Raw genomic sequence first — 18,879 nt, 5'->3', positions numbered from 1 at the left:
TGGAGAGAATCTAAGAAACATATTATATATTGATTAATCATTTGTAGGGAAACATATTATATATTGATTAATCATTTGTAGGGAAACATATGTATTCGACACATTAACACAGACATATCTCACCGTCATTTCATTTTCTGCATTTTTTTGTGTGTCTGATAATTTCCCTTCCGCCCCTAAACCCTTGTCCTTATATGGGGGCGGCAGGCCGCTAGTGGCAGTCTATAAAGCACAGGAGGAGGGACAGGGGTGTCACTTTCCAGAAGGACAGTCGGACAGCCAGCCAGCCAGCCAGCCAGCCAGCCGCATCAACCCCCCTCAGGTACCATGCTTTCTGGGTTATTCGATTCGCTCTGCCTACACATTCATAGAAACTTCAGAAACATTTACAGGCCTTGGAAAGACCAACTTGTGTAGTTGTCAATTGAATGTTCCTCTTGCTTTCTCAACTCTAGCCTTGTAACTGTGTTTGCTTATGTTCTATGCCTGATCAACTTTAGAAACAATGAATACTTTAATTTTAGCCTTTGGGATTGAAGCAATGGGATATGTTCTTAGACATTGCAACTGTTAAAAACATACAGTGTAGCCTAGTTCTCATGCGTCTGCGATTTAATTTGTTTTTCATCTTTTCAGTTTTTGTACACAAACCTCCTCCTGTGTGTTTGTAGCCGAATGACAACGTGATGACCTTCAGTTGAGGACACTAATAGTTCATGTGTTGTAAGCTACAAAGTTGAAGGCCTAGAATAAACTCTAATAATTAACTTGACTGTTACTCTCTGCAGATGGATCTGAGCTATACTACAGCCTGTATAGTAAAGCCCCAATATTGATTTAGGCATATATATTTATGACCAGCATGCAATTAAATATTGTAGCGGGATGACTTTAATTCACTTCCACATTTGCAGCGCATTTGATTATAGTCCAGGTCTACACCACATCTAACAGAGATAGTTTGCAGGATGTAGACTATAGCATCGGAGGGGGAGCAGGACACTGTTACATAATCTCCCGATAAAGTGCCGTCTCACAATCACTGTCGGGCACTGGCCGTTTCAGTTGCGTCACTGTGATGCTCTTTTGATATTTCTGTGTGACGTTATACTTCCTCTCGACCATCTAATCTATTCAAACATTCTGTAAGTATCCAGGCAGTTACCAAGCACGCACTCTGTTTGATTCCTCACCGGACACAGTTGGTGTTGGGTGGAGTTATTGGGCAGCTGAACCTGTAACGACCGTTGTCGGCTGTCATCTAACAGGGAGAGTGAGAGAGACCAGTGTGCTGTATTTGTGTGAAGGACATGAAGGTTGTTGTTTCAGCCTCTCTTGCATCTCTACACTCTTAGAAAAAAAGTGTTCCAAAGTGTTCTGCAGCTATCCCCATAAGAGAACCCTTTATGGTTCCAGATAGAACTCTTTAGTGTTCCATGTAGACCCAAAAGGGGTTTAGTGTTTCCTAGGGCTGGCCCCATTTAGTGTCTCCTAGGGCTGGCCCCATTTAGTGTCTCCTAGGGCTGGCCCCATTTAGTGTCTCCTAGGGCTGGCCCCATTTAGTGTCTCCTAGGGCTGGCCCCATTTAGTGTCTCCTAGGGCTGACCCCATTTAGTGTCTCCTAGGGCTGACCCCATTTAGTCTACTGGTCAATAGGCTGCTGGTCGACCAATATTTCTTTAGTTGAGTAGCAAAAAATAAATAATAATAATCATGACGCCTGTCTGAGTGGACTGATCCATTGTGGAGGCTGTGGGGATGGCACAGTCTGTCAGTCTAACATGACGCCTGTCTGAGTGGACTGATCCATTGTGGAGGCTGTGGGGATGGCACAGTCTGTCAGTCTAACATGACGCCTGTCTGAGTGGACTGATCCATTGTGGAGGCTGTGGGGATGGCACAGTCTGTCAGTCTAACATGACGCCTGTCTGAGTGGACTGATCCATTGTGGAGGCTGTGGGGATGGCACAGTCTGTCAGTCTAACATGACGCCTGTCTGAGTGGACTGATCCATTGTGGAGGCTGTGGGGATGGCACAGTCTGTCAGTCTAACATGACGCCTGTCTGAGTGGACTGATCCATTGTGGAGGCTGTGGGGATGGCACAGTCTGTCAGTCTAACATGACGCCTGTCTGAGTGGACTGATCCATTGTGGAGGCTGTGGGGATGGCACAGTCTGTCAGTCTAACATGACGCCTGTCTGAGTGGACTGATCCATTGTGGAGGCTGTGGGGATGGCACAGTCTGTCAGTCTAACATGACGCCTGTCTGAGTGGACTGATCCATTGTGGAGGCTGTGGGGATGGCACAATCCGTCAGGACAGGGAGAACGGGTGCTAGTCACAATCACTAGCTGCCTTTCTTTTTAACACGGCGCAGTCTGAGCCAGGCCCTGCACAATCAAATCAATTGCAGTTGGACTCCCTCTTGTCAGTTGTGTGTCTTAATTATTTAATCTAACAGTGTCAGACAACCTCGGTGCATATAGTTGATTTGATTTAAACTCACAGGATGTATCGATATATGGAAAAATACACTTTTTGCAATTTCGACAGCCCTTGTTTCTCCTGTGGAAACAGTCGAAGAACACAGCCCTAGTTTCTCCTGTGGGAACAGTCGAAGAACACAGCCCTTGTTTCTCCTGTGGGAACAGTCGAAGAACACAGCCCTTGTTTCTCCTGTGGGAACAGTCGAAGAACACAGCCCTTGTTTCTCCTGTGGGAACAGTCGAAGAACCTCTTTTGGTTCCAGGTTGCAGAGTGTGGTACAGTGCATCTGCTAGCGATCCAGTCCAACAGGGTGAATGGTGTGCTGTGCAACAGCTTTTTGTGTAGAATGAATGAATGAAGATTGGGTACATTTAGAGGAGATGTGGGATGTGGGTTTTAATGTTAATGAGGACATGCAGCATGTTAGCCTAGTTTAGCTAAACCAACAGCCTAGACCAGAGTTTATTTTTAAATCTAGAACATCTTAATGTTGCTCTAAGATATTGCTTTAAAATGTTGATGAGGACATACGGAATGAGAAGGTTGTCTCCCAGTCATATAAGGGGAGTCTCAGGCAGAGTCTCAGGCAGAGTCTCAGGCAGAGTCTCAGGCAGAGTCTCAGGCAGAGTCTCAGGCAGAGTCTCAGGCAGAGTCTCAGGCAGAGTCTCAGGCAGAGAGGAAGAATGACATAAAAGATAACTCAAGAACCAGATAGGAAATGTAATCTCAAATGTTCTGAATGTTGAGTGCGTGGGTGAGGGCCAGTGTGTTTATTAATACACACTGTATTGCGTACTGTAATACAGTAATGCCATGGCCAACAATAACATGGAGTGAAAGGTCACACTGAAGCCTCTAGTGAATCTACAGAAAGGTCAAACTAAAAGGTTAGAGATTAAACAGGCTCTAGACCTCTTCACACACACTGCTAACAACACACTTAGCTCAGAACGTATACACACACACACACTGCTAACAACACACTTATCTCAGCACGTGTATACACACACACACACACATACACACACTGCTAACAACACACTTAGCTCAACACGTATACGCACACCCACTCACACATTACAAATAACCAGGTAACCATACTACCCTAACCTGCGTAACCAGGTAACCATACTACACTAACCTACGTAACCAGGTAACCATACTACACTAACCTACATAACCAGGTAACCATACTACACTAACCTACGTAACCAGGTAACCATACTACACTAACCTACGTAACCAGGTAACCATACTACACTAACCTACGTAACCATACTACACTAACCTACGTAACCAGGTAACCATACCACACTAACCTACGTAACCATACCACACTAACCTACGTAACCAGGTAACCATACCACACTAACCTACGTAACCAGGTAACCATAATACCCTAACCTACGTAACCAGGTAACCATAATACCCTAACTTACGTAACCATACTATACTAACCTACGTAACCAGGTAACCATACTACCCTAACCTATGTAACCAGGTAACCATACTACACTAACCTACGTAACCAGGTAACCATACTACACTAACCTACGTAACCAGGTAACCATACTACACTAACCTACGTAACCAGGTAACCATACTACACTAACCTACGTAACCATACTACACTAACCTACGTAACCAGGTAACCATACCACACTAACCTACGTAACCATACCACACTAACCTACGTAACCAGGTAACCATACCACACTAACCTACGTAACCAGGTAACCATAATACCCTAACCTACGTAACCAGGTAACCATAATACCCTAACTTACGTAACCATACTATACTAACCTACGTAACCAGGTAACCATACTACCCTAACCTATGTAACCAGGTAACCATACTACACTAACCTACGTAACCAGGTAACCATACTACACTAACCTACGTAACCAGGTAACCATACTACCCTAACCTACGTAACCATACTACCCTAACCTACGTAACCAGGTAACCATACTACACTAACCTACGTAACCATACTACACTAACCTACGTAACCAGGTAACCATAATACCCTAACTTACGTAACCAGGTAACCATACTATACTAACCTACGTAACCAGGTAACCATACTACACTAACCTACGTAACCAGGTAACCATACTACCCTAACCTATGTAACCATACTACCCTAACCTACGTAACCAGGTAACCATACTACACTAACCTACGTAACCATACTACACTAACCTACGTAACCAGGTAACCATACTACACTAACCTACGTAACCAGGTAACCATACTACCCTAACCTACGTAACCATACTACCCTAACCTACGTAACCAGGTAACCATACCACACTAACCTACGTAACCATACCACACTAACCTACGTAACCAGGTAACCATACCACACTAACCTACGTAACCATACTACACTAACCTATGTAACCAGGTAACCATACTACACTAACCTACATAACCAGGTAACCATACTACCCTAACCTACGTAACCATACTACCCTAACCTACGTAACCAGGTAACCATACTACACTAACCTACGTAACCAGGTAACCATACTACACTAACCTACGTAACCAGGTAACCATACTACACTAACCTACATAACCAGGTAACCATACTACACTAACCTACGTAACCAGGTAACCATACTACACTAACCTACGTAACCAGGTAACCATACTAGCTGTGTGTGATGCTTGTAGGAGGAAGCACAGCGTGGAGAGTGGGACAGATTCCACTGTGATGCAGACATGAAGATACCTACACAGTGGCTAAGTCAGGTCACACACAGAGGTGTACATACCGACTACAGTACAGATTGCTAGGAGAGTGTAGACTCTGACCTGAATTCTGATTGACTGAGAGCAACAGTGGAAATCTGAAGGTCAATATAATACTTGATTATTCCTTTTTTCTCTCCCCTTCCCCCTGTCCCCTCCCATCTTTCTCTCACTCTCTCCCCTCATCTATTTCTATCGCTCCTCTCCAGTCAGTATGTCTATCACTAAGATCCATGCCCGAGAGATCCTCGACTCCAGAGGAAACCCCACTGTGGAGGTGGACCTCTACACCGCCAAAGGTGCACATAGTGTTTACATACAAACATACTGTACCACAATGTTGTTCACCGACCCAGCAGTCAAACCTCTGTATCTCTCTGTCTCTCTCTCTCTCTCAGTGTTCAGAGAGACCCAGCAGTCTAACCTCTCTCTCTCTCTCTGTGTGTTCAGGCCGTTTCAGGGCAGCCGTGCCCAGCGGTGCCTCTACCGGTGTCCATGAGGCTCTGGAGCTGAGAGATGGAGACAAGTCACGCTACCTGGGAAAAGGTGAGTTATGTCTCTCTGGGATCTGTTGACCTGGGCAGATCTACCTCTCTGGGATCTGTTGATCTGGATGAGAGATACTCAAATCTAGACCATAAGTCCAGTTCCACTTTTGATTTTCATTTCTAACTGCTAGTTAATTGCAGTCACCTGGTGAGGTACAGGTCTATGGAGTAGAAGTACAGGTCTATGGAGTAGAGGTACAGGTCTATGGAGTAGAGGTACAGGTCTATGGAGTAGAGGTACAGGTCTATGGAGTAGAGGTACAGGTCTATGGAGTAGAGGTACAGGTCTATGGAGTAGAGGTACAGGTCTATGGAGTAGAGGTACAGGTCTATGGAGTAGAGGTACAGGTCTATGGAGTAGAGGTACAGGTCTATGGAGTAGAGGTACAGGTCTATGGAGTAGAGGTACAGGTCTATGGAGTAGAGGTACAGGTCTATGGAGTAGAGGTACAGGTCTATGGAGTAGAGGTACTGGACTATGGAGTAGAGGTACTGGACTAGAGTCAGTTTTGAATATCCCTGGAGTAGACTGATTGGTTTCTCTGTGATCTAACAGTGTTCTCTCTCTTTAATATCTAATCATCTTTACTATCTCTAAAGGTACCGTTAAGGCTGTGGATCATGTAAACAAGGACATCGCTGCCAAACTGATTGAGAAGAAGTTCAGTGTTGTTGACCAGGAGAAGATTGACCAATTCATGCTCGAGTTGGACGGAACTGAGAACAAGTGTATGTCTCTCCTCCTTTGTCTTTCTTGACATTAAAAGTTTGAGCGCTTAAGCCCAATTTAAACCTTCTGCTTCTATCGAACGTCCACTCCCATCAACACAGGATTCCTCGTCTGTGTCCACACATCTCCTAGGAAACGTGTTCTGCTGACGCATAGAGTGCAAACGGGAGAGGGCACTTTGATAATGCATTGTGTTGTTCAAATTAAATGAGGCTTAACACTGTCAGTGTAAACTCTTAGCAATATGCATATTCACACAGTCCCCCTTCCACCTGCCCCCCACTCCTTCCTGCCTGCTCCTGCCCCCCTTACCCTCCTGCCTCCCCCTCCCTCTTGCCTCCCTCACTCCCCCTGCCTCATGCCTCTCCCCCTCCTGTAGCTAAGTTTGGAGCCAATGCCATCCTGGGCGTGTCTCTAGCGGTCTGTAAGGCAGGAGCAGCAGAGAAGGGAGTGCCCCTGTACCGACACATCGCTGACCTGGCCGGACACAAGGATGTCATCCTGCCCTGCCCCGTGAGTACAGGTTTAACCTTTAACCCTGACCCCTGCCCCATCATATACCTACCTATATAATATAACCAGGACATCACCCTAACCCATGAGTACATATAGCTTCATATTTACAACTACCTTTATACTTGATGTACAGTATATTGTCAGCTTTGAAATGAAAAAGAAATAAAATGGCTAACATATCAAATTAGAAATGACCCTAAAGAAAATATGTGTTCTTGCTTGTCCTCCAGGCCTTCAACGTGATCAACGGTGGTAGCCATGCTGGTAACAAGCTGGCCATGCAGGAGTTCATGATCCTGCCCATCGGAGCGTCCAACTTCCACGAGGCCATGAGGATCGGAGCTGAGGTTTACCACAACCTGAAGAACGTGATCAAGGCCAAGTACGGAAAGGATGCCACCAACGTAGGAGATGAGGGCGGCTTCGCACCCAACATCCTGGAGAACAACGAGGGTAAGAGTTTATAGGGCACCCTGTAGGAGCTGCGCCACAGGGACTATTACTATAGGACCCCCTTGTGGAGCTGCACCACAGGGACTATTACTATAGGACCCCCTTGTGGAGCTGCACCACAGGGACTATTACTATAGGACCCCCTTGTGGAGCTGCACCACAGGGACTATTACTATAGGACCCCCTTGTGGAGCTACACCACAGGGACTATTCTAAAGGGCCCCCTGGTGGAGGTGTGTGATACTTTAACCCTTTCTTCTCCCTCCAGCTCTGGAGCTCCTGAAGTCAGCCATTGAGAAGGCCGGCTACCCAGACAAGATCATCATCGGCATGGACGTGGCCGCCTCGGAGTTCTACAAGGCAGGAAAGTACGACCTGGACTTCAAGTCACCTGACGACCCTGCCAGGTACATCACCGGGGATCAGCTGGGAGATCTGTACAAGAGCTTCATCAAGGGATATCCCGGTACGTAGAGAAACACACACACTGTATATACACCCTTCCCCTCTAACCCTTCTCCTCTCCAGTCCAGTCCATTGAGGATCTCTTCCCTTCTAACTCCTCTCCTCTTCCTCCTCTCCAGTCCAGTCCATTGAGGATCCCTTCCCCTCTAACTCCTCTCCTCTTCCTCCAGTCCAGTCCATTGAGGATCTCTTCCCTTCTAACTCCTCTCCTCTTCCTCCAGTCCAGTCCAGTCCATTGAGGATCCCTTCCCCTCTAACTCCTCTCCTCTTCCTCCAGTCCAGTCCATTGAGGATCTCTTCCCTTCTAACTCCTCTCCTCTTCCTCCAGTCCAGTCCATTGAGGATCCCTTCCCCTCTAACTCCTCTCCTCTTCCTCCAGTCCAGTCCATTGAGGATCCCTTCCCCTCTAACTCCTCATCCTCCTCTCCAGTCCAGTCCATTGAGGATCCCTTCCCCTCTAACTCCTCATCCTCCTCTCCAGTCCAGTCCATTGAGGATCCCTTCCCCTCTAACTCCTCTCCTCTTCCTCCAGTCCAGTCCATTGAGGATCCCTTCCCCTCTAACTCCTCTCCTCTTCCTCCAGTCCAGTCCATTGAGGATCCCTTCCCCTCTAACTCCTCTCCTCTTCCTCCAGTCCAGTCCATTGAGGATCCCTTCCCCTCTAACTCCTCTCCTCTTCCTCCAGTCCAGTCCATTGAGGATCCCTTCCCCTCTAACTCCTCTCCTCTTCCTCCAGTCCAGTCCATTGAGGATCCCTTCCCCTCTAACTCCTCTCCTCTTCCTCCAGTCCAGTCCATTGAGGATCCCTTCCCCTCTAACTCCTCTCCTCTTCCTCCAGTCCAGTCCATTGAGGATCCCTTCCCCTCTAACTCCTCTCCTCTTCCTCCAGTCCAGTCCATTGAGGATCCCTTCCCCTCTAACTCCTCTCCTCTTCCTCCAGTCCAGTCCATTGAGGATCCCTTCCCCTCTAACTCCTCTCCTCTTCCTCCAGTCCAGTCCATTGAGGATCCCTTCCCCTCTAACTCCTCTCCTCTTCCTCCAGTCCAGTCCATTGAGGATCCCTTCGATCAGGATGATTGGGCTGCATGGTCAAAGTTCACCGCCGCCGTCGACATCCAGGTGGGTCCAGTTTGTTTGTCTTCAGCTCCTCCTATATCTATAGGGGTCTAACTCTGTGGGTCCCTATATCTATAGGGGTCTAACATCCAGGTGGGTCCAGTTTGTTTGTCTTCAGCTCCTCCTATATCTATAGGGGTCTAACTCTGTGGGTCCCTATATCTATAGGGGTCTAACATCCAGGTGGGTCCAGTTTGTTTGTCTTCAGCTCCTCCTATATCTATAGGGGTCTAACTCTGTGGGTCCCTATATCTATAGGGGTCTAACTCTGTGGGTCCCTATATCTATAGGGGTCTAACATTTTAACGTAACCCCTGGTGACAGCCAATACAAAATTGCAATGGGGCGGAGAGAAAAATATTCTCTTTTACATCACATTTCCTGCAGTTCTACACAACACAACAAGTGGGACACAATCATGAAGTGGAACGACATTTATTGGATATTTCAAACTTTTTTAACAAATCAAAAACAGAAAAATTGGGCGTGGAAAAATGTTCAGCCCCCTTAAGTTAATACTTTGTAGCGCCACCTTTTGCTGCGATTACAGCTGTAAGTCGCTTGGGGTATGTCTCTATCAGTTTTGCACATCGAGAGACTGACATTTTTTCCCATTCCTCCTTGCAAAACAGCTCGAGCTCAGTGAGTTTGGATGGAGAGCATTTGTGAACAGCAGTTTTCAGTTCTTTCCACAGATTCTCGATTGGATTCAGGTCTGGACTTTGACTTGGCCATTCTAACACCTGGATATGTTTATTTTTGAACCATTCCATTGTAGATTTTGCTTTATGTTTTGGATCATTGTCTTGTTGGAAGACAAATCTCCGTCCCAGTCTCAGGTCTTTTGCAGACTCCATCAAGTTTTCTTCCAGAATGGTCCTGTATTTGGCTCCATCCATCTTCCCATCAATTTGAACCATCTTCCCTGTCCCTGCTGAAGAAAAGCAGGCCCAAACCATGATGCTGCCACCACCATGTTTGACAGTGGGGATGGTGTGTTCATGGTGATGAGCTGTGTTGCTTTTACGCCAAACATAATGTTTTGCATTGTTGCCAAAAAGTTCAATTTTGGTTTCATCTGACCAGAGCACCTTCTTCCACATGTTTGGTGTGTCTCCCAGGTGGCTTGTGGCAAACTTTAAACAACACTTTTTATGGATATCTTTAAGAAATGGCTTTCTTCTTGCCACTCTTCCATAAAGGCCAGATTTGTGCAATATACGACTGATTGTTGTCCTATGGACAGAGTCTCCCACCTCAGCTGTAGATCTCTGCAGTTCATCCAGAGTGATCATGGGCCTCTTGGCTGCATCTCTGATCAGTCTTCTCCTTGTATGAGCTGAAAGTTTAGAGGGACGGCCAGGTCTTGGTAGATTTGCAGTGGTCTGATACTCCTTCAATTTCAATATTATCGCTTGCACAGTGCTCCTTGGGATGTTTAAAGCTTGGGAAATCTTTTTGTATCCAAATCCGGCTTTAAACTTCTTCACAACAGTATCTCGGACCTGCCTGGTGTGTTCCTTGTTCTTCATGATGCTCTCTGCGCTTTTAACGGACCTCTGAGACTATCACAGTGCATGGGCATTTATACGGAGACTTGATTACACACAGGTGGATTGTATTTATCATCATTAGTCATTTAGGTCAACATTGGATCATTCAGAGATCCTCACTGAACTTCTGGAGAGCGTTTGCTGCACTGAAAGTAAAGGGGCTGAATAATTTTGCACGCCCAATTTTTCAGTTTTTGATTTGTTGAAGTTTGAAATATCCAATAAATGTCGTTCCACTTCATGATTGTGTCCCACTTGTTGTTGATTCTTCACAAAAAAATACAGTTTTATATCTTTATGTTTGAAGCCTGAAATGTGGCAAAAGGTCGCAAAGTTCAAGGGGGCCGAATACTTTCGCAAGGCACTGTATATTAACTGATCAATGGGCCCCACCCCGGTCGGTAATTCGACCATGCTTACTACAAGATTAGATAGCTGGCCGGAGTGGCAATTTTCTCATGAATATCTTGGTGAGTAAAGCTTATTTTTTTTTATTTTTGCATGGCAGCAAAGCCACTACACAACACAATAATGGTGAGACGGTGCCCACAAACTGTTAGGGCCTCCATAAAGCTGTCCCAACAGCAGAGTCCTATCAGCGGAGCCTTGTCTGGCAGCGAAACAGTTCATTCAGCCTCATTTACTGCCTGACATGGCTCACTTTTTATTTTACCTTTATTTAACGAGGCAAGTCAGTCCTCCTCTGGAGGAGGGATGCTAGATAATGTTGTTGGGTCTGGAGGAGGGATGCTAGATAATGTTGTTGGGTCTGGAGGAGGGATGCTAGATAATGTTGTTGGGTCTGGAGGAGGGATGCTAGATAATGTTGTTGGGTCTGGAGGAGGGATGCTAGATAATGTTGTTGGGTCTGGAGGAGGGATGCTAGATAATGTTGTTGGGTCTGGAGGAGGGATGCTAGATAATGTTGTTGGGTCTGGAGGAGGGATGCTAGATAATGTTGTTGGGTCTGGAGGAGGGATGCTAGATAATGTTGTTGGGTCTGGAGGAGGGATGCTAGATAATGTTGTTGGGTCTGGAGGAGGGATGCTAGATAATGTTGTTGGGTCTGGAGGAGGGATGCTAGATAATGTTGTTGGGTCTGGAGGAGGGATGCTAGATAATGTTGTTGGGTCTGGAGGAGGGATGCTAGATAATGTTGTTGGGTCTGGAGGAGGGATGCTAGATAATGTTGTTGGGTCTGGAGGAGGGATGCTAGATAATGTTGTTGGGTCTGGAGGAGGGATGCTAGATAATGTTGTTGGGTCTGGAGGAGGGATGCTAGATAATGTTGTTGGGTCTGGAGGAGGGATGCTAGATAATGTTGTTGGGTCTGGAGGAGGGATGCTAGATAATGTTGTTGGGTCTGGAGGAGGGATGCTAGATAATGTTGTTGGGTCTGGAGGAGGGATGCTAGATAATGTTGTTGGGTCTGGAGGAGGGATGCTAGATAATGTTGTTGGGTCTGGAGGAGGGATGCTAGATAATGTTGTTGGGTCTGGAGGAGGGATGCTAGATAATGTTGTTGGTCTGGAGGAGGGATGCTAGATAATGTTGTTGGGTCTGGAGGAGGGATGCTAGATAATGTTGTTGGGTCTGGAGGAGGGATGCTAGATAATGTTGTTGGGTCTGGAGGAGGGATGCTAGATAATGTTGTTGGGTCTGGAGGAGGGATGCTAGATAATGTTGTTGGGTCTGGAGGAGGGATGCTAGATCATGTTGTTGGGTCTGGAGGAGGGATGCTAGATAATGTTGTTGGGTCTGGAGGAGGGATGCTAGATAATGTTGTTGGGTCTGGAGGAGGGATGCTAGATAATGTTGTTGGGTCTGGAGGAGGGATGCTAGATAATGTTGTTGGGTCTGGAGGAGGGATGCTAGATAATGTTGTTGGGTCTGGAGGAGGGATGCTAGATAATGTTGTTGGGTCTGGAGGAGGGATGCTAGATAATGTTGTTGGGTCTGGAGGAGGGATGCTAGATAATGTTGTTGGGTCTGGAGGAGGGATGCTAGATAATGTTGTTGGGTCTGGAGGAGGGATGCTAGATAATGTTGTTGGGTCTGGAGGAGGGATGCTAGATAATGTTGTTGGGTCTGGAGGAGGGATGCTAGATAATGTTGTTGGGTCTGGAGGAGGGATGCTAGATAATGTTGTTGGGTCTGGAGGAGGGATGCTAGATAATGTTGTTGGGTCTGGAGGAGGGATGCTAGATAATGTTGTTGGGTCTGGAGGAGGGATGCTAGATAATGTTGTTGGGTCTGGAGGAGGGATGCTAGATAATGTTGTTGGGTCTGGAGGAGGGATGCTAGATAATGTTGTTGGGTCTGGAGGAGGGATGCTAGATAATGTTGTTGGGTCTGGAGGAGGGATGCTAGATAATGTTGTTGGGTCTGGAGGAGGGATGCTAGATAATGTTGTTGGGTCTGGAGGAGGGATGCTAGATAATGTTGTTGGGTCTGGAGGAGGGATGCTAGATAATGTTGTTGGGTCTGGAGGAGGGATGCTAGATAATGTTGTTGGGTCTGGAGGAGGGATGCTAGATAATGTTGTTGGGTCTGGAGGAGGGATGCTAGATAATGTTCGGTTCAAAAATAATTTCGGCATTCGTTATTATTTAGAATAATGCGTTTTTTTACCGACACATGGAGTCAGTAGAGAGTCAGTAGAAATTATATTAGTTTAAGCAAGTACATACCTGTATATAGCCCATCTGTAAATAGCCCACCCAACTACCTCATCCCCATATTTATTTATCTTGCTCTTTTGCACCCCAGTAGCTCTACTTGCACATCTGTCACTCCAGTGTTAATTGCTATATTGTAATTACCACTATGGCCTATTTATTGCCTTACCTCCCTAATCTTACCTCATATGTACACACTGTATATAGATTTTCCTATTGTATTATTGACTGTATGTTTGTTTATGTGTAACTCTGTGTTGTTTGTGTCACTGCTTTGCTTTATCTTGACCAGGTCACAGTTGTAAATGAGAACTTGTTCTCAACTGGCCTACCTGGTTAAATAAAGGTGTTCTCAACTGGCCACCTGGTTAAATAAAGGTGTTCTCAACTGGCCACCTGGTTAAATAAAGGTGTAAAACAATCTGTATGTTATTCTACAGGTGGTGGGAGATGATCTGACAGTGACCAACCCCAAGCGTATCCAGCAGGCTGTGGAGAAGAAGGCCTGTAACTGCCTGCTCCTCAAGGTCAACCAGATCGGCTCCGTCACAGAGTCCATCAAGGCGTAAGTATAGGGCCCTCTCGCAGAGCTGCCCTACAGGAACTATATTACAGGGTCCCCTGCTGGAGCTGCGCTACAGGCACTATATTACAGGACCTTCTACTGGAGCTGCACCACAAGGACTATATTACAGTGCCCGCTGCTGGAGCTCCGCTACAGGCACTATATTACAGGGCCCCCTGCTGGAGCTGTGTTACGGGCACTATATTACAGGGCCCCCTGCTGGAGCTGCACAACAGGAACTATATTACAGTGCCCCCTGCTGGAGCTGTGTTACGGGCACTATATTACAGGGCCCCCTGCTGGAGCTGCACAACAGGAACTATATTACAGGGCCCCCTGCTGGAGCTGTGTTACGGGCACTATATTACAGGGCCCCCTGCTGGAGCTGCACAACAGGAACTATATTACAGTGCCCCCTGCTGGAGCTGCACCACAGGCACTATATTACAGGGACAAATTGACCATCTCTTATGTGAAACGGGTGTAGTAGTGACTAGGCTTCTCATTATATAGTATTAGTTCATTTTTGCTTTGAGATTTCTTTCCGTTATGAAAAGTACTTTAGAAGTTTAAATAATGATTTTGTATTATTCTTACAGGTGTAAGCTGGCCCAGTCTAACGGATGGGGTGTGATGGTGTCTCATCGCTCCGGAGAGACAGAGGATACTTTCATCGCTGACCTGGTGGTCGGACTCTGCACTGGACAGATCAAGACTGGGGCCCCCTGTAGATCAGAACGTCTGGCCAAATACAACCAGCTGATGAGGTTAGTTACACTAACCCTAGTTAATACTATAGCCTTAATACACTGACCCCTACAGGAAAACACCAGCTACTGCACCCCGACTCAGTTAATATATGTAGTGTTATGGTAGACTGACCCCTACAGGAAAACACCATCTACTGCACACCGACTCAGTTAATATATGTAGTGTTATGGTAGACTGACCCCTACAGGAAAACACCAGCTACTGCACCCCGACTCAGTTAATATATGTAGTGTTATGGTAGACTGACCCCTACAGGAAAACACCAGCTACTGCACACGGACTCAGTTAATATATGTAGTGTTATGGTAGACTGACCCCTACAGGAAAACACCAGCTACTGCACACCGACTCAGTTAATATATGTAGTGTTATGGTAGACTGACCCCTACAGGAAAACACCAGCTACTGCACACCGACTCAGTTAATATATGTAGTGTTATGGTAGACTGACCCCTACAGGAAAACACCAGCTACTGCACACCGACTCAGTTAATATATGTAGTGTTATGGTAGACTGACCCCTACAGGAAAACACCAGCTACTGCACACCGACTCAGTTAATATATGTAGTGTTATGGTAGACTGACCCCTACAGGAAAACACCAGCTACTGCACACCGACTCAGTTAATATATGTAGTGTTATGGTAGACTGACCCCTACAGGAAAACACCAGCTACTGCACACCGACTCAGTTAATATATGTAGCGTTATGGTAGACTGACCCCTACAGGAAAACACCAGCTACTGCACACCGACTCAGTTAATATATGTAGTGTTATGGTAGACTGACCCCTACAGGAAAACACCAGCTACTGCACACCGACTCAGTTAATATATGTAGTGTTATGGTAGACTGACTCCTACAGGAAAACACCAGCTACTGCACACCGACTCAGTTAATATATGTAGTGTTATGGTAGACTGACCCCTACAGGAAAACACCAGCTACTGCACACCGACTCAGTTAATATATGTAGTGTTATGGTAGACTGACCCCTACAGGAAAACACCAGCTACTGCACACCGACTCAGTTAATATATGTAGTGTTATGGTAGACTGACCCCTACAGGAAAACACCAGCTACTGCACACCGACTCAGTTAATATATGTAGTGTTATGGTAGACTGACCCCTACAGGAAAACACCAGCTACTGCACACCGACTCAGTTAATATATGTAGTGTTATGGTAGACTGACCCCTACAGGAAAACACCAGCTACTGCACCCTGACTGACTTTATACTAAGTTACTACTGTAGTGTATACCATATATAGATATATACAGTGGGGCAAAAAAGTATTTAGTCAGCCACCTATTGTGCAAGTTATCCCACTTAAAAAGATGAGGCCTGTAATTTTCATCATAGGTACACTTCAACTATGACAGACAAAATGAGAAAGAAAATACAGAAAATCACATTGTAGGATTTCTAATGAATTTATTTGCAAATTATGGTGGAAAATAAGTATTTGGTCACCTACAAACAAGCAAGAATTCTGGCTCTCACAGACCTCTAACTTCTTCTTTAAGAGGCTCCTCTGTCCTCCATTTGTTACCTGTATTAATGGCACCTGTTTGAACTTGTTATCAGTATAAAAGACACCTGCCCACAACCTCAAACAGTCACACTCCAAACTCCACTATGGCCAAGACCAAAGAGCTGTCAAAGGACACCAGAAACAAAATTGTAGACCTGCACCAGGCTGGGAAGACTGAATCTGCAATAGGTAAGCAGCTTGGTTTGAAGAAATCAACTGTGGGAGCAATTATTAGGAAATGGAAGACATACAAGACCACTGATAATCTCCCTCGATCTGTGGCTCCACGCAAGATCTCACCCCATGGGGTCAAAATGATCACAAGAACGGTGAGCAAAAATCTGAGAACCACACAGGGGGACCTAGTGAATGACCTGCAGAGAGCTGGGACCAAAGTAACAAAGCCTACCATCAGTAACACACTACGCCGCCAGGGACTCAAATCCTGCAGTGCCAGACGTGTCCCCCTGCTTAAGCCAGTACATGTCCAGGCCCGTCTGAAGTTTGCTAGAGAGCATTTGGATGATCCAGAAGAAGATTGGGAGAATGTCATATGGTCAGATGAAACCAGAATAGAACTTCTTGGTAAAAACTCAACTCATCGCGTTTGGAGGACAAAGAATGCTGAGTTGCATCCAAAGAACACCATACCTACTGTGAAGCATGGGGGTGGAAACATCATGCTTTGGGGCTGTTTTTCTGCAAAGGGACCAGGACGACTGATCCGTGTAAAGGAAAGAATGAATGGGGCCATGTATCGTGAGATTTTGAGTGAAAACCTCCTTCCATCAGCAAGGGCATTGAAGATGAAACGTGACTGGGCTTTTCAGCATGACAATGATCCCAAACACACCGCCCGGGCAACGAAGGAGTGGCTTCGTAAGAAGCATTTCAAGGTCCTGGAGTGGCCTAGCTAGTCTCCAGATCTCAACCCCATAGAAAATCTTTGGAGGGAGTTGAAATTCCTTTTTGCCCAGCAACAGCCCCAAAACATCACTGCTCTAGAGGAGATCTGCATGGAGGAATGGGCCAAAATACCAGCAACAGTGTGTGAAAACCTTTTGAAGACTTACAGAAAACGTTTGACCTCTGTCATTGCCAACAAAGGGCATATAACAAAGTATTGAGAAACTTTTGTTATTGACCAAGTACTTATTTTCCACCATAATTTGCAAATAAATTCATTATAAATCCTACAATGTGATTTTTATGGATTTTTTTCTTCTCATTTTGTCTGTTATTGTTGAAGTGTACCTACAAAAATTACAGGCCTCGTCTTTTTAAGTGGAAGAACTTGCACAATTGGTGACTGACTAAATACTTTTTTGTCCCACTGTGTGTGTGTATATACATACCAGATGTGTTCAATTCAAACTGCTGGACAAGATTTTCTGTTGCAAAGATGAAGGAACCTGACCTCTAACCCCTGACTTATGTCCTTCAGGATTGAAGAGGAGCTTGGAAACAAGGCCAAGTTCGCCGGCAAGGACTACCGTCACCCCAAAATCAACTAAACCCTCCATCTCCTTCTTTAATCCCTCTACCACCGCTGACTGTCTACCCTCCTCTTGGGGTCAGGGGTCAGAAGAAGACGAATTTCCACTTTGTATGTTTTTTATCTTCGGCCCTTCCACCCCCCCCCCCCCCCCCCCCCCCCCCCTGTTACGAGTGACTGTTTTGACGTAACGTGAGAAATAAAACAAAAACAAATTTAAAGTGGTGCTCACCTGTCTTCATTGAATGTGTACTGCTGCTCTGATCCACATCACTGACTACTGTGTGTAAATGGTTCCAATTGACTCTTACATCTCCCATCCCCCTCCTCTCCCCATAACAATTCCGCAGGTCGTTGATGTAAATGAGAATGTTTTCTCAGTCAAATTACCGGGTAATTTTTTTTATTTTTATAAAACATATGTAGTGATCTATTTAGACCAGAGGGACAGAACTAGTGGTGTCTGGTATAGGGGGATAGAACTAGTGGTGTCTGGTATAGGGGGATAGAACTAGTGGTGTCTGGTATAGGGGGACAGAACTAGTGGTGTCTGGTATAGGGGGATAGAACTAGTGGTGTATAGGGGGATAGAACTAGTGGTGTCTGGTATAGGGGGATAGAACTAGTGATGTATAGGGGGATAGAACTAGTGGTGTCTAGTATATGGGGACAGAACTAGTGGTGTCTGGTATAGGGGGATAGAACTATTGGTGTCTGGTATAGGGGGATAGAACTAGTGGTGTATAGGGGGACAGAACTAGTGGTGTCTGGTATAGGGGGATAGAACTAGTGGTGTCTGGTATAGGGGGATAGAACTAGTGGTGTCTGGTATAGGGGGATAGAACTAGTGGTGTCTAGTATAGGGGGACAGAACTAGTGGTGTCTAGTATAGGGGGACAGAACTAGTGGTGTCTGGTATAGGGGGATAGAACTAGTGGTGTCTGGTATAGGGGGATAGAACTAGTGGTGTCTGGTATAGGGGGATAGAACTAGTGGTGTCTGGTATAGGGGGATAGAACTAGTGGTGTCTGGTATAGTGGGATAGATCTAGTGGTGTCTGGTATAGTGGGATAGAACTAGTGGTGTATAGGGGGATAGAACTAGTGGTGTCTAGTATAGGGGGACTGAACTAGTGGTATCTGGTATAGGGGGACAGAACTAGTGGTGTATAGGGGGATATAACTAGTGGTGTCTGGT

General features: G+C 45.8%; 1 protein-coding gene across 2 annotated transcripts; it reads left to right on the top strand.

Annotated features, from left to right (window-relative positions):
* Nucleotides 1–220: 220 nt before the first annotated feature.
* Nucleotides 221–17,903, top strand: LOC109885655 (beta-enolase). 2 transcript variants are annotated; one of them, XM_031832699.1, is made up of 11 exons: nucleotides 221–322; nucleotides 5,462–5,551; nucleotides 5,703–5,798; nucleotides 6,401–6,529; nucleotides 6,910–7,043; nucleotides 7,277–7,499; nucleotides 7,768–7,965; nucleotides 9,007–9,083; nucleotides 13,752–13,876; nucleotides 14,476–14,643; nucleotides 17,632–17,903. In XM_031832699.1, exons 2-11 carry the CDS (start codon nucleotides 5,467–5,469, stop codon nucleotides 17,699–17,701), a joined length of 1,305 nt encoding a protein of 434 aa, XP_031688559.1. In that variant the 5' UTR covers nucleotides 221–322; nucleotides 5,462–5,466; the 3' UTR covers nucleotides 17,702–17,903. The 2 variants fall into 2 exon arrangements, with proteins under 2 accessions (XP_031688559.1, XP_031688558.1); XM_031832698.1 differs by lacking the exon at nucleotides 221–322 and adding an exon at nucleotides 702–723.
* Nucleotides 17,904–18,879: the final 976 nt, after the last annotated feature.

The sequence above is a fragment of the Oncorhynchus kisutch genome, linkage group LG9 (assembly GCF_002021735.2).
Source record: "Oncorhynchus kisutch isolate 150728-3 linkage group LG9, Okis_V2, whole genome shotgun sequence".
Classification (NCBI taxonomy): domain Eukaryota; kingdom Metazoa; phylum Chordata; class Actinopteri; order Salmoniformes; family Salmonidae; genus Oncorhynchus; species Oncorhynchus kisutch.
Note: the sequence above shows the minus strand (reverse complement) of the source record. Positions and strands in the feature narration are given on the sequence as shown.